General features: G+C 47.8%; 1 protein-coding gene across 1 annotated transcript in view; it reads left to right on the top strand.

Annotated features, from left to right (window-relative positions):
• Window positions 1-21,724, top strand: part of LOC142564891 (aldehyde dehydrogenase, mitochondrial-like) — a 158,877-nt gene that overhangs the window by 134,673 nt on the left and 2,480 nt on the right. The window contains exons 11-12 of the mRNA XM_075676083.1: window positions 5,488-5,562; window positions 12,135-12,174. Coding sequence (XP_075532198.1) covers window positions 5,488-5,562; window positions 12,135-12,174 — 115 coding nt within the window. The remainder of the gene's footprint in view (window positions 1-5,487; window positions 5,563-12,134; window positions 12,175-21,724) is intronic.

Genomic DNA, 21,724 nt, shown 5'->3' with positions numbered 1-21,724 from the left:
CCTAGGCGGTGTGCACGCTCAATTTCTTTCGGGTCGAGGCTTATGTTCATGTGCTCTTGAATGTTGTCAATAAATAGTTTTTCCGATTGCGCAAAGGTTTCAGGAGGGTTAGGGTCAGGAATGCCATACAATATTAGGTTGCTTCTGCGTGAACGGTTGTCAGCATCCTCTATGCGGCTCTCTAGGCTAGATACCAGGCGACCAGTTTCAGAGGTAGTAGCGTACACAGTTTCTAATTCGCTTCGCAGGGGTATCAGTGCCTGGTAGTGTTGTTCCAGTTCCATAATTCGCTTACTTAAATCTGTTAGTGTTGCATCGGTGCACGAAAGTTGATTCTTTAGACCTTGTACCTCAGTGATTAGCGTGCTTTGTCCAACTGTCAGCTTCTGCAGCTCGGCGAAAACGTCAGCTATACTAGGCCCCGGATTGGTTTCGACATCGCCTGACAGCAACAGCAATGACTGAATAGCATGCACACATTCACTAAGCATAGCGAGGCAGCACTGAGGGCTCGGGAGCTGCACCAAACAGTAATTGCTACATTTCTTACTGAAAAGACTGTATTTTGCACTGACCTGCATGGTGAAAGCCAGCATGTTACGTGACAGCGTTGTGGCGCAGCCACCGAGCTCACAAGGCAGTCGCGATGGTTGCTGCTCCTTTATAGTAGACGGACTCGATAATGTCACTTTTGATGTGTGGTCCCACGCTGGTTGGAGGGTCCAGTACCCGAGAGGCGGCCTAGGTTTCTTCAGCAAAGGCAAGGTCGGTGAGATGTCGATCTGGTTGGGGTATCGGCATAGTGGTGGCGCATGCTCCGTTGGTCCCGCGATGCAAGCCATCTGCAGTGGAGGCAGCAGCACGTGGCAAACAACGGCGGTGATCACCTGCATGGTGAAAGCCAGCATGTTACGTGACAGCGTTGTGGCGCAGCCACCGAGCCCACCCGTTCACCCGTTCCCTCGCCCCTAATTAAAGGGTGCGCGGCCAAAGCCTTGGGAGAAGTCGTGATATAATTGGGTGAACTTGAATGGATCGTCACCAATATCTGCCGTTCCCCAACCAAGGGAAATCGGGAAATTTAAGCGCAGCTTTTAGACTGAGCTAAGCAGTCTAGAAGCTGAACCTACGCTCTGCTGAGAAGCAGTCGAGAAGCTAGTGCCGTCCAGTATCGCCTGGGCTGCCTAGCCACGTCTGAACTGCGAGTGGCTAGTTGACGTAAGAGACGACAAACCAACGTCTGCAACGAAGCTCATGGTAGCTCCCCTCAAGTTAGCTCAAACTGCTTGAGGGTAGTCGTCAGATCCAGACTCTCGGGAAACGCATCACAGCAATCGCATCCACCGCAACCAGATCGGCTCGCCAGCGTTCTTCGGGAAAGCTGTGCAGTCAACTACATGGTTTATGGACTAGCTGCTGCTGCCCAGCCATGCATAGGCTACCACTTGTTTTTGTTTTTTTAACTCTTCTTAGTGGACCACTGTTAAGGGCATGCGTGTGTAGTGTTAGCCTTTATATCCACTGGTTATTGCTCGTTGTATTTCTTTTGTCGTCATCATTGATCTATATTAAGTACATGTTTGCTAGTGTTCTTGTGTTATATTTTTTAAAATTTGCATGTCGTTGTCAGATAAATTTTTTTTCTTTCTTTCTCCCGACTCTGACCCATTCACTGTGTTCGCTTGAGTACGGAACGACAAACCGGCTTGTATACCCCGTCGACGACTTCGCACTGACGGCGAACGGGTGACAAGCCGTGACAGTGATGTATTTGCCCAAATCAAAGAACGTGTTGGAACATTTTCATTCAAGGCATTTCAAACTAATCAAGAGAGGAATTTGAAAGTCATGTTTTCAAAATGCATTAAGTAAGAACTCCTCAAACACTGCGATGGGAAGCTTTAAACTGCAAGTGGCATTTTAATTGAGCCTGTCGGTGGCCACGGATATCCACATGCACGGCGTGCCTGAGGTTCTTCTGAAGCAAATAATGGGTCCGCTTTGACGATATCGCCGAAGTGCCCCCTATTTATAATCGGAATGGAACAACAACCGCCTCCCCGAGCACATAACGATGTTCTGTACAATTTTGGTGCCTTAATGGCCACGATAAGTTCAGCGCACCTGGGAGCAAGCGTGAGCACGTTTTCATAAGTCAATGCAGAGACGAATCCGCGGGAAGACTGCTACCGGGGGGATATTATGTAAGAGTCCACCTAGTGGACTGTCCATTTTGGCCGTTCCTGATTGGATGCAGCTGTACGAGAGAGGAGGAGACGAGCGGCCCTAGCCACTCAGCAGCGGCTGAAATGAACAGTCCACTAGGTGGACTCTTACAGAACACTCCACCCCCCCCCTGGCCAGCGTGGCGAGCACCGAGCGCCCCGCCGGGGCCAAAGTTAATCAGCTAGTGGACAGCGACCATTGCAGGAAGTGGGGACAAGCTTGTTGAGTAGTATTTAGTCCGTTATTTATGCCCGAAGTTTTTGCCCGTTTCTAAGGTTCATTTATTCAATAGCATTTTCTTCACGTAATCATCTGCGGCCTATTCCTTGTGAGGTCTACCACAGACCCTGAAAAGAAGCCAGCGCGCTTCAACTTCTACGAAAGAAATGAACAGCAGCGCAACACGAAGGTAGTTTATTTCCGTAAAGCGTCTCATCTGTTGAAGGAAGGTGGAGAACGACAATACGCGAATGTTGTGTTTTCGACACCGTCAATGTTATCTGCTTTGTGTTGCCGTATTTCGGCAGATTACGAAAGCAGCTACGCGTTTTCTACTAATCATACGAACAAAAACTCTACCTTGCAAGTGGTATACTAATAGCTGACTTGCGAAAAGGTTTATGTTGGTCAAGCAAGACAGTGTATGAACCAGTGGCTTAGAGAACACAAAAACAAGGTAGTCTCGGCAGAGGATGGTCATTTAGCCCATCATTGCGGTCGCTGTTGGATTGGTTGGATTGTTGGATTGTTGGTGGGATTGCGGTTCTCAGTTGGTGGATCGGAGTCGGAACAGGGTGTCGCTTGCCTACGCCGCCGGAACGCCTGAAACGGCGTAGCTGGCCTGCGCTATACCGGAGCGTCGCACTAAGCTCGCTAAGCAAACCCACGCTAATTTATCGCCAAAAGTTTCTTGTTGGTGGGGAGATGAAGTTAAAGAGGTTGAAGGAAATGAATAGGCTTATTTTACGTATTTGTAAATGGCACCATGTTATGCGAGCACACTATATCTGAGCAGTCTGCATAACTGAATCAAAGCACTCGATATGTCGGAGCAAACACCATCCAAGATGCCCACGGGCATCTTTCAAGCAGTCGTTTTCCCTCAGTCACTAGACAACGGAATTCAACATCCTTATCCCGGACGATCGGAATGATCGACCTGTTTGTTAGCAGCACCCTACCCACGATGTCGCACCGTTTCGCAGACTACACCTGTAGCGTACCCGTCTGCGATGCGATACCGAGGCAATCGGGAAGTGGGTATCGAGGCTGTCGCCACAGAAGTCGTTGGACACGGGCTACTTGTAGCGATTAGCTGGCAGTCCGTGCAGGTCAGCTTGTGCTGCTTGCAGCGATTGAGGTTTCCGACAAGCATCGCCACTTGAAAATCACGGAGGCTTCGTCAGACAAGCTCGACAAAGACATCGAGTTCCCTGAATAGAGGCTCTTGTCCGCTTCGAAAAACTTGCGCGTTCTGCCTCTGGAATGCTAACCTTGTCAGCAGATCCATCACCCCAGTGTCCAGTCATAACTGCGTGATTGTATTTCGATATCAAAGCGAAGCTTTTTTGCTCTTCCCCTGGTGCGCATCGCCGTTATGCATTGTCTTTCCTTGTTACACATGACATCATCTCATCACCATTTGTTGTATATGCCATTTGATTAAGCGCTTCATTTAAGCTTCGTTTCAAATAAATTCCAACATATGCGTTGGATCTACATATATTTTAGCTCGGCAACAATTCTTGGACGAAGCAAAAAACGAATCACCAGATAAATTTTTGAAGCCTTTCACATAAATAAACACAGTGACATATGCATCAGTGCACCGTCATTCGACTCTACAAATTGAAAACGGGTGTTCCTATGTACTAGAACCATGAATGTTATAGTAAGTTCGAGAGCTGATTGGTGTAGTACATGGTTGTAGTGCTGATTTGTTCGTGCACATGCATTTGGTGAAATCTTGCGGGTTTAGGTCAACAATAAAGTTCTGTTGCTAGTGCAGCGTTCGTCCTGTGCACTCCTTTCTTGAGTGGTATTTCTTTCGCTGGTTTTCTGGCAAGGGCGCATTGCGGCGTTCGCGCCATGAAACAGCTCCTGGCACAGTGTCAGCTAAGCAGTGACTAGGATTGTGCTGCGGCTCGGCGGCTTTACAAAAGCGCGAGGTGTTGCTTATAGATGGCTGTGTTTTTGTGAGTATAGGATCCAACAATTCTTCCACGGCGTGTCGCCTAGCAGTTGGAGAGGACCAGTTCAGGTTGCATGCTTTTTCGAGTCTCAGTTTGTCGGAAGTCTATGTGGTGGCGTCTTCTTCCGGAACTCGACGTCGACACTGCTTGTGCATCAAATGATCGTCATAGATGGTATCAGATCCAGCGAAAACAGACGAAAACAGTTAAATGAGCTGCGCTCCACCCTGTTTACGAAAAATATGTGTGACCCTCGTACAGGTTCCAGGCTTTGAGGACGTCACGAAATTCCGTTAGGCCAATCTTTTGTCCTCGTCAGGCCAAGCGTGCCGCTCGCCTAAGCAGTCAGCGTTCCTTGTCCGCAATGTAAGGTCATCCGTGGAATTCAGATGCCTCGGTAGAAGCTGCAATGGTTGCGGGACCTGGGCAGGAGTGAAACGCTGCCAATTAAAGCTACCGTCCATCTTGTTTAGAGCACTGCGCTCTTGTACTTCAACTGGTTCTAATAGTAGTGACAACATCTGGAAAGATTACAGACATACTGACAACGCGAGAACGGACTAAGACAACTGAATCACGGAATACGGTGGAGATTTCCAATCAACAACTTATTCCGGAAACAGCACAAATGTATGCCCTGTGACATTGAAGCTAAATACATTATTTGCATTAGAGATTGCGTCGCCAATAAACCATGCTCCTAACGCTTTCACCAATGTAAATATTTCAGCGTCAAGACGACCTCTTAAAATGAGTGCCAAGTGTAACCAGAGCATGGTTATTCATGTAAATTCAGAAAGAAGTACAAGCTAGCGAGCACTTCGTCTTGCTCTGGCTAAGGACTTATATCGGTAGTCACATGTATGGATAATGTTTTATTTGTCTCACCTAATGCCTTTCATGAATAGCGATTCTCTCGTTATTTTACCAGAAATACTCAGCCATAGACAAGCACTATCTAATCATGGTGCCCTACACCAAGCCTCGCGATAATGCGCTGAGGCAGGCTATGTGCATGGTGTAAATGAGTCTGTGAGCCACCTAACGATCTATCCTAACCATTGTGCAGGATCAACACCTACTTTGAAATGGGACCACACACTCCCTTTGGCGGCTACAAGATGTCTGGAATCGGTCGTGAAATGTAAGTTTAAGAGCCACACAATTTGTGATGTCATTGCGCCTACGTTAAGTAAGCAAAGAGAGAGGAAACGTTGCCAGCAAGGTTTTATCAATACCGACTGTCGCAACTGATTACCTTTTGTGATATTAAACGATAGCGATTGATGCCAGCGTTTCCCCGAGAGCAAGTTTTCAACTACATAGCGAAGGTGTGCTGCCGCAACGGTGTGGGACCATCTCGCCTCGGTGTGGGTAACGGAAGCTCCCAGCCTCCTGTCTGAAGCTTTCGCGCCATGATGTGACGTTTCTGGCAGCGTATGCGACGACGAATTGTTGACCGTATTCGTGTGACCATCAAATGTACTAGATAAATGTGTTCTCGTCAAAAGAGGAAAGCTTGCTTTCATAAGTACCTTTGCCGTATCCCTAGCCTTGTGCACAGTGCTCTGGCCTTGTGCACAGCGCTCCTTTATTCTCAGTTCGACACCCTCGCCGCTAACGCACCTTCGCTCGTTGCCGCAGCCACCCGCCTTACGGCCTCCCCCTTTAGAAGAAACCCACCTATATATATATATTGTGGCGGGGAAAGCATATGTCACCTTGAATAAGACAAGTCCACTTGTCGAAACGTTGGCTCCTGCTTTCACCTTGTTCTCGTTTTGCTCATCATCTTGAATTTCCATCTCCCGCCTTCCCCATGTTTTCACTTAAATGGACACTAAAGGCAAATACTAAGTCGACTCGACGTGGACTGTTTAAATTCCATTCCAGATACCTCGAAACGCTAGTTACGGCCAGGAAGAGACTTAGTTTACGACAAAATTTGTGTCTGAAGGGTCCGAATACCTTTTTCGAAATTCAAATCTGCCGCCACCCAACCGGGGGCAGTGGTGACGTTGCATACGCCATTACCGCCATTTGCTGCTCTCGGTGAGCAAGACGGCGCCCGACAGACGGTGGCACCGAGCCAAGACAGAGCGACGTATTCGCCGCTGCAGCAGCTTTTTGGTCAAGTGGCGAAGACGGTTCGGGCATACCGCGACATCACATGGAAGTTTAATTCTGTGCTACTTGCAGTTTGTACGAGTTTCGTGAGCAAGCAAACCCAGCGCAGCACTACGCGATCAGGAAGCACTAAAACGCGAAAGCGTGGACCGCGCATACTTGAGTGAAGACGAAACCTTTCGACAGCCAGCGTCGTTTTGAACAGTAATTTCAATTAGTTCTTTTTTCTTAGCATGAAATAGAACTGGACAAGCAGCATTTTATTTCATCTTATAATATAATATGAGGGTGTTTTCTTTTTGCAACGAGTAGTTGAGTACTAGTGACAGAATTTAACTGAGGAGTGCTTTTGTCATCGGGCAAGTGCTTAAATGTCCCGGGGGAGTCTACAACCATGTCCTGCATTTACCTCGATTTCTCGATTATTAAAGCTCTGTTCGCTATAATATTGACGCCTTAGATATTCTTGAACACTAATCTCTCACTTAGCTTGACTTTGTATTTGACTTTAGTGTCCCTTTAAGATGAAGCTGTACCTGAGGCTCTCCTATCAAAATACATGGGCATGGAGGAATCGCTTTGCTCGGCATTCATTTTGAGTGGTTTTGTTGCACTAAAGAAGGAAAAGGGGCAGCGTGTATGAAACAGGTTTTATATATGTAATATTTTTAGAAGTAACCCTGGATATACGAAAGCTTAAAGAAAAACTGAAAAATTCATATTATCAACTCAGTAACCCAACAATAAAAAGCGATATCACTATAATGTAGGCTACGCCTATTGGGACCAAAGCGGACAAAATTGATGTATTATACACTTGGTAGGCCAGGTTCCACCTTGCCAGGACGTATTTTTATTTGCATGCACACAATGAAAGTCTTCGGGTGACCACTAGACAAATGGCTTATGCTGCAAAAGGAAACTTGCGCAGGCATACGTTCACGCTTCAAGATGGCTCTTTAGTTTGTGACTGAGCTCGTTGGTTGTGCGGACAATGCCACTAGAAAGTTGATGGTCCGATTAGTAATGACAAGACCGAGTGGTGTCTGGCAGAATAAGTTAGTGCCCGCAAAAAATACTCTATTTTGAAATGGTGACCCCGATGCGTCAACACGCGATGGGCACGTTGGTAAGTGCTGCAAATTAGGAGCTCTTATGATAAACATTGTAAAAAAAGAGAGAAGTGGCATCAACCTGCGCGAATGAAGAAAGACAATTTTAGGGACGTTTTTATTTCATTTATGCTGGATTTTCATGAGCAAAATGGGCTATGTGAGGTAAAGGTTTGAACTGTTTATGTTAATACAGGCTTTACAGCTGGATGGGCAAGTACTCAGAAGCGTTAAACGTGTCTTACTTACAACGTAAAATGTTCCCCCTTCGTCCTGAATGTGGCATGCAGATACATTTTGAAGGAATAAGAGGCGTGTGAGGATGTGCGCACAACCTTAAGGTGCGTGGGTTAATTAGTGCTTTGGAGCTGTAAGAACACAAGCCCCACAAAGAAGTGTCATTTATTAAACAGATGACTGCGTTGATGTCGCGGCTACCATCGTCGAGACTATATGCTTGATGGCGCTAGCCCAGTTTCTTCTTTCACCGCGGTGCTCTCTGAGCACTGTCGACTCCGTGGCTCCTCCCGCCCCCACCCCCCAGCGATGAAGGTACTGACGTTGAGTGGTTTAAGTTGCGGAGGTGGCACTGCCAGAGTCTAGATAAGCTGACTTCAAGAGGTTCATGAAAATTGTTTCTTCGCGTCCGCTGACAAGAAGTGTGAAAAACTTGGCGTCACACTTGAGGACTTTGAAGGCACCGTCGTAAGGAGTTTCGAAAGGAGCTCGAGCGTCGTGACGGATAAATGCGTGCCAGCTATGAAGTAAAGATGGGCTCATGTAAACATTTCTGCTGTCGTTACGACGCGGCGGTGGTATAACCGTGACCATTGTAATGTGAAGGCGGTCGGCGAAAGATTGTAGGTCGGCAGATGACGGTTCCGAGGCGAAGAACTCACCGGGTACGCGAAGTGTCGTGCCGAAAACGAATTCTGCTGAGGAATACTGTAAATCTGCTTTCAGAGCTGTGCGAATACCTAGTAGAGCCAAAGGCAGGCGCTCTGTCCACGGAATCGTAGAGTCATGAGCATGAAGTGCTGCTTTTAATTGACGGTGGAAGCGTTCTACCGTGCCATTGGAACTTGGGTGATAAGCTTTCGTTCGTATGTGCGTTACACCCAGAAAACGGGAGAGTGCTTGAAAGAGGGACGAGTCAAATTGTCTTCCTCTGTCTGTCGTTATGGTGTGTGGTACGCTATAATGAGAAATCCAGCTATTTAAGATGGCCTGGGCTATGGACTCTGCAGTAATGTGAGAGAGTGGCATTGCTTCAGGCCAGTGTGTGAAGCCGTCTATACAAGTGAGTATGTATCGTTGGTTCGAGGACGGTGGTAGCGGACCAAGGATATCGATGTGAACGTGGCCGAAACGAATGTTTGGTGGTGGAAAATGACCAGGCGCGCTCATAGTATGTCTACTGACCTTGGCGCACTCTAGCTGTATGCATGCCCGAGTCCAGCAACCGACGGTCAGCGTTCATTCATACGCGGCCACAGATAGCGGGATATGACCAGACGTTGGGTGGCACGTACTCCAGGGTGCGATAAGGAGCGTAGTGCGTCAAAAACTTGCTGCCGAAACTGTTTCGGAACGTAAGGCCGAGGATGGCCCGTAGGCATGTGGCATATCACTGCGACGTTGCAGCCAGGCAGTAAGATATCTTCGAAGCGCAGATAATCGTCAGCAGTCCGGAGTGTTTGAAGTTCACGGTCTGTGCGTTGAGCGGTAGCGAGGTGGACGAAGCCAATGCCGGAGCAATTTACTTGGTTTGCATTGTGATCAAGGGACCCGATCAAGGGGCCCGAAACGTCTGTTATTTTTATTTTATTCTTGACGAATGCACGTTCTTCGGCACCGATTGGTTTGCAGTTATGTGAATACGTGGTAGAGCGTCAGCAACGAGATTATTGGCCCCACTGATATGCCGAATATCAGTAGTGATTTCGGAGATATATGCAAAGTGGCGAATTTCGCGGGGAGTGTGCGAAGAACTGTTGGAAGTAATAGCATAAATGAGTGGTTTGTGGTCGGTGAGAATAAAGAACTGACGCCCTTCGAAACTGTGGCGGAATTGGCGGACTGCGAGGTAGAGTAGTAGCAATTCGCGACCAAGAGTGCTATAGCGGGTTTCTTGCGGTGTCAGCTTCCTTGAAAAGAAAGACATAGGCTGCCAACCAGCTGTTGAAACACGGCGCCAACAGCTATATCAGAGGCGTCTACCATCACGGACATTGCAGCGTCTGGTTGCGGGTGTTCCAGTAGAGCAGTGGTAATAAGGGCGTTCTGGGACTAGATAAAAGCACATTCGGCAGCATTAGTCCATAATATAGGCGTGCTAGCTCATGGTGTGCCAGAGAGTAGAATGTACAGAGGATGCAAAATTGAAGCACTACGAGGAATGAAACGGCGAAAGTAATTGATGAAGCCCGGAAATGCCCGCAATTGCTTGGTGGAACACGCACGTGGGAAATCTTTAATGGCTTGGACACGGGATGGGACGAGTTCGATGCCATGCTCGTCTACTCAATGGCCCCGGAAATCGAGAGACGCAACGCCAAACTCACTCTTCGAGATGTTTGCAACCAGGCAATACTGACGGAGGCATTCAACCACATTACGTAGGTCAGATTCGTGTTCCACAGCAGAGCGAGTGAATACAAGAACGTCGCCTAAATATACGAAGCAAAACTGATCGACGAAACGCTGAAATGTTTGAGCGGCATCACGTAGGCCGAATGGCACGCGAGCGTATTCAAACATGCCAAAAGGTGTAATGATTGCAGTTACAGAAATGTCGGAAGGCTCTGCAAGAATCTGATGGTAAGCTTGTACTAGATCCACCTTGCTAAATATGCAGCAACCATGAAACGATGCGGTGAAATCGTGGATGCGGGGTATATAGGGCACCTGTAGGGAATCGTCACTTTGTTTAAGGTGCGGTAATCGCCACACGGTCGCCAATCACCCGTCTTGGGCACCATGTGTAAAGCAGATGACCAAGCGCTACCGGAAGGACGAACGAAGCCCAACTCGAGCATGTGTTCGAATTCTTGCTTTGCAATTTTCAGACGGCCTGGTGCTAAGCGGCGAGGTCGCGCATACACTGGTGGTCCTTTAGTCACAATGTGGTGCGTGACGTTGTGCACTATTGGACGATCTGGCGATGGTGGTTCGAACAGCTCTGGAAATTCCAGCAGGATGGTGGACTACGGTTTCGGTACCTGGGTGTGTGCGTGTACGAGACGCAAAGGTGGCGCAGACATGGCGATACCTTGTACGGACAGGTTTATTGAGGAGTCAAGAAGGCGGCAGTGGTGAAGGTCGACAGAAATGTTAAGCCTTCACAGAAAGTCAGCGCCGATGATCGGCCCGCGGACGTCAGCGACGGTGAATAGCCATGGAAAAGGGCGTCGCTAACCAAGGTCAAAAGTGACAGATTTCTGCCCATATGTTTTAATGCTGGAACCGACGGCAGTGAGATAAGACGTGTCATTGCGATGTCTTTTGTGGTATTGAAAAGTAAGAGGAATGACACAAATTTCCGCACCAGTGTCTACAAGATAGCGAACTTTCGGGACATGGTCGGTGACGTTGAAGAGACGACTTGATGTATGGACAGTAGCACTAGCCGTCATCAGTGATTGGCCCGACTGTTTCCCGGAAAGTTGCAAGGCGGACGGCACTGCCGTGCGCGAGTGCCACATCTAGCGTGATACCAACAAGTAAAGAGAGACGGAGGGCGTGACACGTTTTGGTCATGAGAGCGATGCCGCTGCTGCTGATTATTCGCCCGAAAGCGTAAGGCAGCCAACTGGTTAGCTCCTCTATTTGTGCAGCAACGTGCATGCATGCTTGAACTGTCGGGCTCGTCAAAGTGCTGCAGTAACTGAGGTTGTGTCGCAACGGCTGCATTACAACGGTCAATATGGGATATCATAGATTGGAAATATCCATAATCTGGTCTGCCATCGTCGCTAAGGCCTCGACAGACGTCGTAGTAGGTGAGGCACATAAAACCATTTTAAACGGAGCCGTTTATTAAACAGATGACGGCGTTGATGGCACTAGTCCAGTCTCTTCTTCTTCCACCGCGGGGGCTCTATGTGTACTGTCCACTACAGAGCGAATCACTTATTGCAGTGCTTGGAAGCATTGTACGCTCGTTACAGGCATTTCTCCCTCCGTATTGTCAAACCAAACTGTGGCGCAGAGCTTAAAATTCCAAGGAATTTTATGTTATAGGTCATGTGCGATAAAACATTAAAATTTGTGGGCAATTACTGGCTTTGTAATAAATTAATTGAACAAGCAGGCCAAAGTGTTACGCGCGTGTTTTATTAACCCGGTAGTGTGTGTTTGCCCGCTATCCAGGGAGACGTACACATTCACCGAGTTCACATTTGGCAGTGACGGCAGGCATATTCTAGGTGACGTGCTTAAGTCTGTTAAGTCTGTGCGTGTTTTTTGTTCTGTGCAGGGGCGAAGATGGCATCATGGAATACACCGAAGTCAAATCGGTGAGTGAAAAGTCAGCAGAGACACCGATTACAGGGTACACCAGGGCCCCCGTCAACAATACAAAAGCAGGGGAAGCAGAAATTCATCACGAACTGCGCGAAACAATCACTGTTAGGCGCTGAAAAACGAGACAGGATAGGAAAGTGCGCAATTTCTTCGCTTTTTCTTATTGTGTCTCTCCTTTCCGCACCTAACGGTGATTGTTTCGCGCACTACGTTTAGGATTTCAACATTAGCCAACTAGCTTGCAAAGAGTACTTCTTGAGTGCAAGCACGACTCAAGTAGCGGATATATATATATATATATATATATATATATATATATATATATATATAATATTTGAACATCATTCAGAAAGCACAGTGACGTCGTCTGCAATGGTATCAACATCACATTCCAGAAGTTTGCCATAGTGGCTGAAGATTTACGCTGACAAATAAGTACGTCTGACTGGCAGGCTGGGGCACAACTAAAAACAGAGAGTGCATGAAAACGAATGTGTGCGACACATAAGACAGCTATGCAAGAGCTGCTCAAGCGCCCCAACCAGGCTTACGTCAGTTTTGCTTGCTCCAAAGGGTGATCCTGCGAGTGAGAATTCCAAATTGAACTTGTACATAACGAATGGTAACGTCGCCTAATGAGAGAAGCTTTATTTCCTTTCTTGAAAAAAGAAGGGGACCGTAGTAATTGGCGGATGGGCATGGTGGAGCACCGGCTCTCCTACAATACAGTTCACAGTTAATCGTATCCGTAAAAACAAAATTTTGCGGCAAGCAGTGCAGATTAGGCAGTGCACATTAATCGAGGCGCTTACACCTGTTCGATGGCACATGATAGGGGCTGTTGACAGTAATAGTAGTAGTACTACCTCAGCAAGCACAATATATATGCATGTATCATAGCTACATACATCACACATCATACAATGTAGGTGCATACGCGACGCACGAGTCTAGGCAATTCTTCATTGTCTTCATTTTGTCGCGATCTTGTGGACCGAGACATTGCTTGCTAATTCTTCCAAGATGACGTCAGCGCCATCCAGTAAGCAGGAGGAGCCAAGCGCTACAAGTAAAATACTAATGAAGAAGCAGACGTGCTCAATCAGTCGTTAAACCTGGAATAACCAAACTTTATTTAGGACAGCCTCCGCAACTGGAAAGACAACGTGCTAGAACTCAAAGAAGGCGTGGATGCCAGCTCTATCCAGTGATGAGCGGGCATTGGCCAATCATGACAGCTGTCCGCAACTGGAAAGACAACGTGCTAGATCTCATAGAAGGTGCGGACGCCATCTCAATCCAGTGATGAGCGGGCGTTAGCCAATCATGGCAGTTGTCCGCAACTGAAAAGACAACGTCGTAGAACTCAAAGAAAGCGTGGACGCCAGCTCGATCGGCTGATGAGCTGGCTTTGGCCAATCATGGCAGCTGCCAGTGCGTTTTCCAATTTTGCGGCTCTGGCGTCGCCAGAGGGGCTAAGAGGGGTCTGGACTTTTCGTCGTAAGTTCGAATCCTCGCGGCAAGTTGCGAATTTTTCTCCCCTTGTATTTCTGCACATATTTTTTGGGATTCCAGCGGCGACCATAGCATACATCAAAACAACCATCAAAGTATGCGCCCATAACAGGTTTTGCTGTAATAGAAATAAGAGTAACATTTTTTTGCCTGTGGCGACTGTTTGCTTGCCTCCAAGAAAATCATTGCCCCTTGCCACACGATGTTTCGTCGAACACTGGATTAAAGAACTATCAGCCTAGAAGGGCAATTGATTGCATTCTGTAAGGTCATTTTCTTCGGACTGCTAGCCAAGTATTTCTGTTGCCCAACCCAAAAACGAAGGCTTCGAAAGACAGAAATACAGGCACAAATAAATGTAAGCCAAGACTGCTGAATTTATAATTTTCTTGTTGCTTAATGCAGGAAAACGTCTAAGAGCAAAAAGAGATTATCTATTGTCTCTGCTTCGCCACGAAAGCACATAGTTGTGAGTGAACCACTCCAGAGCTGTGTTGGTAGAAATTTAGCGTTGGTATGCGACAGCGCCGCCTCTTAATGGACACTGCGGGTTTTCGTGTTTGGCAGATTTCTCCGCGCCAGGGATTTCGAAGATGCGTGTAATCCATGTAATTCGTCAGCGCGGAGTCTGGCATCATGGCATGTCGAAAGAAACACGCAGCAATGGCATAAGCGAAAAAGGACAGTGCAAAATGTTCAACCTAGGAAATCTGCAATTTCAGTAAGAAATATTCATTTGTGTCCAGGTACGGAAACTAAACGAATGCTTCTGAAGTATTCAGGTACCAATGAATAAAACGTACTCACAGCATGAGAGTCACTACAAGCGGTAAGCGATCAACACAAGGGTAAACGAAAAGGGGGATAACCTAGGTACCCAATTTTTATTAGTCATATCATAACAAACACTGACACCAAGCACAACATAGGGGAAATTACTTGCGCCTAATAAATGAAATAAAGAAGCGATAAATTAATGGAAATGAAAGTGGATGAAAAAACAACTTGCCGCAAGTGGGGAACGATCCCACAACCTTCGATTATGCGAACGTGCATCGAAGGTTCCAGAGCAATCCGTGGTGCTCGCGTCTCTTCCCGAAAGTTCTACACAATTCGCGTCGCACATGCAATCAGATTACACAAGCGTCGGTGACAACAGAAGCATCGATAACATTCGAGAAACTTCCGATACTTCCGGGGCGTGCCGCGCTGAGTGATAACATTCATTAGATGATGTAAAGCGCTCACCCGTAAAACATAAACAAGTCCACGTGTCAATGCCCCCCTCTCAAAAAACATCTTCGCGATGCTACAAACAGGCGAGCGAAACACAAAAGGATACTTATTAAACAAAAGTAGCAAACCAACAAACAAAACAAAGTCTAAAGTAACACAGTCCAAAAAAAGAAGAAAGCCCCATGTTCAGCTATGCGAAATCCCAAAGTTCGTTAGCGATGGTAGAACGGCTTAAGCAGCACAACTTGGACTACTTCAGGTCGTGAGCGGCGCCGCTGTAATAGCGAAATGCCGTCTGGCACGACCTCATCTTCGACTGCGCCAATGCGTCGGATGATCTTGTAGCGTCCGAAATAGCGGCGTAAAAGCTTCTCGCTAAGTCTTCGGCGTATTGGGGTCCAAATCCAAACACGATCGCCGGAGTGGTACTCGACGTAGCGTCGTCGAAGGTTGTAGTGTCGGCTGTCGGTCCTCTGCTGGTTCTTGATCGGCAGGCGGGCGAGCTGTCTGGCTTCTTCAGCGCGCTGGAGATAAGTGGTGACGTCAAAATTCTCTTCCTCGGTAACGTGTAGCAGCATAGCGTCGAGAGTCGTCGTCGGGTTCCTGCCGGCAACAAGCTTGAACGGCGTGATCTGTGTTGTTTCTTGCCCCGCCGTGTTGTAAGCGAAGGTTACGTATGGCAAGACGACATCCCAGGTCCTGTGTTCGACGCTGACGTACATTGCCAATATGTCTGCGAAGGTCTTATTCGGCTGCTCCGTAACACCATGCGTATGCAGGTGGTAGGCAGCTGTCCTCTGGTGGCTTGTCTGGCTGTATTCAGAATGGCTTGGGTGAGCTCCGCTGCGAAGGCCGTTCCTCTGTCGGTGATGAGGACTTCTGGGGCACCATGTCGCAGCAGGATGTTCTTGACGGAGAACTTCGCCACGGCAGAGCTTTCGTTTCAGCGAAGCGGGTGAGGTAGTCCGTGGCCACGACGGTCCACTTATTTTTGGATGGGGACGTCGGAAAGGGTCTCAACAAATCCATCCCGATCTTCTGAAATAGTAGTTAAGGATGCTTCATCGGCTTTACTAATCCTGCTGGCCTTGTCGGTGCTGTCTTGCGTCGCTGACAGTCTCGGCATGTCTTTGACGTAACGGGTGACGTCGGCGGTCAGGCGTGGCCAGTAATACTCTTCCTGTATCCTCGATAGCGTCCGGGAGAATCCGAGGTGCCCAGCGGTCGGATTGTCATGTAGGGTGCACAGTACTTCTCGACGCAGCGCTGAGGGAACAACAAAAAGGTAGTCGGCGCGGACTGGTGAGAAGTTCTTCTTTACGAGCAAGTGGTTTTGAAGCGACAACAAAGACAATCTTCGCCTAAATGCCCTAGGGACAAAGTCTGTGTTCCCTTCTAAATACTCGACGAGGCGTTTTAGCTCCGGGTGTATTCGTTGCTGTTAAGCGAAGTGTTCCACGCTTATTATTCCAAGAAAGGAGCCGCTGTCGTCATCGTCTTGCGGCGGGAGGTCAATGGAGGTGCTTGATAGGCAGTCGGCATCAGAGTATTTTCGTCCGGACTTGTAGGTTACAGTGATTTCATATTCTTGCAGCCTGAGGCTCCACCGCGCCAGGCGTCCTGAAGGGTCCTTTAAATTCGCTAGCCAACACAACGCATGATGGCCGCTGGCGACATCGAACGACCTGCCGTATAGGTAAGGGCTGAATTTCGCTGTAGCCCAAATGATGACGACGCAATCCTTTTCGATCGTAGAACAACTGCCGGCCGCTTTTGACAGTGACTGGCTAGAGCAAGCTATCACCTGTTCAAGTCCGTCTTCCCTGTGGACTAGGACGAAACCGAGGCCTAGGCTACTGGTATCAGTGTGGATTTCTGTATGGGCATACTGGTCGAAGTGCGCCAGTACGGGTGGCGACTGCATGCGTCGTTTGAGTTCTCGAAGTGCGCCAGCCTGTGGCATTTTCCACTTAACTCGACAGCACATTTGGTTAGATGTGTCAGCGGCTCGGTGATGCGTGAAAAGTCCTTGACAAAGCGCCGGTAGTAATTACACATGCCAAGGTATCTACGCACTGCCTTGTCGCTGGGCTACTGGAACTTTGCAATGGCAGCTGTCTACTGCGGGTCGGGGCGTAGTCCAGATTTGCTGATGACGTGGCCCAGGAACAGAAGCTCATCTTAAGAGAAGTGCCACTTTTCCGGCTTCAGAGCGAGCCCTGATGACTTGATGGCCTCTAGTACACTCGCAAGCCACCGAAGGTAATCGTCGAAATTTTCAGCGAAGACGAAGACGTCATCCAAGTAAACAAAACAGGTCTGCCACTTCAATCCTGCTAAAACCGTGTCCATGACGCGCTGGAACGTTGCAGGTGCCGAACACACTCCGAATGGCATGACCTTGAACTCATAGAGGCCGTCTGGCGTGATGAAGGCGGTGTTTTCAGGATCCCTCTCGTCAACTTCGATTTGCCAGTAGCCAGACTTGAGATCCATCGGCTAGATGGATTCAACAAACCTCGTCAAATTTGGGGCAGTGGTTGCCGAGAAAAACGAATTCTCCTTTTACATGTATTTAGATATGAGCACCGGAGCTAAAGCTTCCTCTTAAGGCTTGGGAGAACTGGATTGATGGCATTCAGAAGTGCAGGACACTTTGAGGTGTTGGTGTCTGTAACTTGTCTAGAAGAACACGAATAGCACTCATTAGAGAGCTGAGCATGACAACATTTTGTTGGTCTTGGTCCGTCAATTTATCAGCAACAAACGAGGTGTCTCTTGCTGTCGGAGTCTGATATTGCACGGCAGGCACATGTAGCTCAAGAGTACAGCCAAAGTGTCAGCTGCCGTGCTTTTCGAGTCTGCTTTGTCCTTAAGCCTGGGCGGCAGAGAGTATGGTGATGTTGGACGTGGCTCGCTTGCACAGAGGCTTTGGAGGCTCTTGAACTACATTGGCGACGAGATTGTCATCGCTTAATAGGTGTGTCCGCTCCTCAGTGAAACGATTGTAACCACTTCCTTCAATATTGGCATTTTCTTCCGAATCAAACGACAGTTCATTGAGGATGCATAGCGAGGCCCGCTGCAATTAGAGCATTTCAGAACAATGACTTCGCACGTGTCAGTGGTACGGGGCCCAGTCCATCGAGAACACACGGTGGTGTTTTTGCACACACTGCTCATATGGCCTAGCTTCATGCACTTCCAGTACTGCAGCGGTTTCGGTAAAAAGGGGGGAACTGCGTGTCGGTAGTGTCTCACCCTTACGTGTGATGGGAGACCTTCGCCCTTACATATAATATTTGCACACCGTGTCGTGCCGAGAAGAAACACGTTTGCGATGACGGTCTTTTCTGCAGCCGACTTGATTAAGACATGGAGATCGATGTGAGTAATGGTCTCGTCAACAGTACAAATTACGCCAGCGCTGACACTTCCTTGCCCAGCGGAATATGAGCGCGGCCTTCCATCCCATCAAGTACCGTGATTTTGCGCAAAGAATCCAACGCATCCGCATGTTCTACGTCAAAAGACATGTTTTTGCCCCAAGTTAAAACACACACAAAAGGAAGACACATAGAAGACAACACGGGCGGCCTGTGTGTTTTGTGGCCTTGTATGGTCTATGTGCCTGTTCTATGTCTTCCTTTTGTGTGTGCTAACTTGCGGCAAAAAATACGTCTTTTAGCAAGCACCAACTAGGCCAACAAGCAGTTCTGTTGCAGCATGCTCTACGTCCATCGCAAGGGTCCACGTTCTTACGGGTTTGCAGTCTGATATCTTTGATTTCATTCGGAACCAGCGCCTCTAGATGTACAGGCACAGCTTGCCTATTGAGGCATCTCATGTTGTCAGTGGCGAGAACGGACGAGGTAAGGATGATGAGTACCTCGGTATTCCGCAATGACCTCGCGGTAGACGCACTCGAATTCCATGATGTGCTGAGAAGCCTTCTATTTTCTTTACGACTCCGCACTATAGTAGAATACAACTTAAAGAAACAGCAGTTGGCCACCAAGGCACATGGACCACGCGGGATTGTTACTCCGCCAGTCAATCACAGAAGCAAACAAAATCGTCGTCATGCGACCATTTCAAAACGGTGTCGTACTTGATACCTCCAGTGCGTCTGCTGTTCTTGAAGAGTCTTTCCATCGGGGAAAGCGATGAGGTGTGCAAGAGACACGGACAAAGTGCATTAAGACTGAGGTTTTCACTCTTCGAAAGTCGGCGGCACAGTTCATTTCACTGCTGACCCCGTTTTACTCATGAAACTTCACTGCCAACTGAAGTGAAACTTGACTATAAATAGTTGCAGCGAAGCATGCGTTTTACTTCAGTTTAAAAAAAGAATTACGTTTTCACCCTCCCACTATGATGGACGAGGGAAAACGTACAAAATTACGCACTTATAATTTTATTTTTGTGGTTGCCGCCTTCTTTAGGTGACAGGGAAAGTTTTAACTCTGAATTATTTGCAGCCTCGCGGAGGAACAGTGGCTGGTGGTTATGAGGGTGGGGGCGGGGCTTCACTGCAGACTTGAGTTGTATCCGACTATAGCTCGAAGGTATCGTCACACTATTCTTCACTGTTAACATAGTAGTCCATGGTGTCGTCGCTGTCAGTGTCGCTCTCGGTGCCTTAGCGCATCCTGGAGGCTGCCGCCGCAGGCACTGCCGAGTCCGACGGACGCGGTGAGACTCCATAGCAAATAAGCAAGAAACAGCGATTGACTGGTAAAGTCCAAGAAATTACCAAAATATTAGAGCTGAAAGACTTGGCGTTGCCTGAAAGGAACTTCGTCCACCATCTTTGATTTCATTAAACCAGCTATGGTGTCCACAGCATCCCTTGGTTGATAAAGCCGTCCAAGGAAGAACACCTTCGATTTCACTACACGAGCAATAAGGCGTCCATGGCGTTCCTTGGACGGCTTTATCATCTGCCTCGGTCCCATCCGCCAAGTGTGGCGCAGCTATCTAGAGCGTTATGGAGGTGTTGGGTCAAAAGGGGATGCCGACACAGCGGCTCCTAAATGTCATCCAGGTTGATGCGCATCAAATGTACAGGGCACTCCGCGCTAGTACATTTGTGGTTCTGCTCGGGGTCCGAAAGTAGGAAAACTTTAATAAGGGAGCACGGGACATCAGTTGCGGAAGTTTATATTTTGGTGTGCGGTGTGTATAAGACGTTGTGAAGAAGAAGACGCGTCTCGTGGCCCAGCCACATCGCCAACGCTCGGCTCGGCTCGCGCTGTTGATTGCTGGCGCCTTTTTGGACAGTGCTTCGGGCTGCCTCACCGTTCCCGGTCACTGCGCTTTTGCATTAGGAGCCGCGAATAAACCTCAGCGTCAATATGCTAGAGTGCGTAAATCCGTTGCGGTGATGCCTTCGATGCATAGTCCACACCTTATCGGCATAAGAGTCTGCTGTCCTGGATGATGTCTAGAAAGCGAGCACTGGAAGCATGTCCGATTGTATGACCTTCCGATTTCAACTGCAGCCTCATAGCCTTCCACCTTAACAAAAAAAAGTAGAAGGCGACTTCTCTGCTGCTATTACAAGACCAGGCGGACGCTTAGACGATATGTTTGTACTAACTCAATGCATAAAGATTTCAGTAGTTCAGAGTAGACTAATGGATAGCATTTCTAGATACAAAGGAAGCCTACGACAACCGAGTACAAATCGTATGGTAAGGCCAAAAATGTAATGAAATGTTGGAAATTCACCAAGGACTGAAGCAAGGATGTCCTCTGTCTCCATTGTTGTTCATGCTTGATGTAAAAGGCTTAGAAACACGACGGGAAAACAGTGAATTAGGGTTTGATTTATCCTTCATGCGTAATTAACAAATAGCGCAACAGGTCCCCGCACTGATGTATGCGGATGGCATAGTGCTACTAGCGGACAGTACATGAGCTTTACAGTCACTTGCGAGCATAGCAAACAAATCTAGGCCTTAAGTTCAACACAGAGGAATCGGAAATTATGATGTTTAATGAAAAGGCGAGTAATTGCGTGCTATCAATTCAACGGCAAGTCATACCTATACTCAAGCAATATAAGTACATCGGCGTATGCGTAAACGGACGAGATACTTACTCAAGCACCCACCAGGATAATCTGAAAATAAAGGGGAAGCGAAATGCATCAATTAAGAAACATAGGGCACTTTGGGGCCACAATAAATATGAAGTTGGCGTGGAATCCGGAACGGAAAAATGATGCCATCGTCAACGTTCGCAGCTGCCATTCTGCGCTTAATATCCGTTACATTGTCGGGGCTAAAAGTTAACCAAATATGGGTAGGCCGGATCACTTTTGGAGCCCACGGTTAAACCACAAGTGAAACAGTGCATTGTGACATGGGTTGGGTCTCTTTAGAAGTCAAGTAAGCGCAGAACAAAAGTAGTTTTGAAGAAAGGCTCAGAAACGTGAATCGAAATAAATGGGGGGCTAAAGTGCACAAGTGCTTGTACCTGAAAAGCGTGTACACAGAATGGAGGAAGAGATCAAGTAAGTTGGCATATAAGTACAGGGTAATCGGAAGTGTAAATAGATGACCAGCACTCATCAGACAGTGAGAGAAACAGAAACAGTGAATTGGATGCAAGGAATGGAAACAAATAAGGCCATTGAGACTTATAAGGATGGGAAGAACTAAATTAGAAGGGAAAATATGTGCGATAAGACAGAGGGACGTTCATTGCTATTTGTGGCTAGAGCTAGTTGCGTAAGGACAAAAACATACCGGAGCAAATATTCGCAACAAGATGAGGCGTGTGTAT

This window comes from Dermacentor variabilis, chromosome 11 (assembly GCF_050947875.1).
Source record: "Dermacentor variabilis isolate Ectoservices chromosome 11, ASM5094787v1, whole genome shotgun sequence".
Classification (NCBI taxonomy): domain Eukaryota; kingdom Metazoa; phylum Arthropoda; class Arachnida; order Ixodida; family Ixodidae; genus Dermacentor; species Dermacentor variabilis.
Note: the sequence above shows the minus strand (reverse complement) of the source record. Positions and strands in the feature narration are given on the sequence as shown.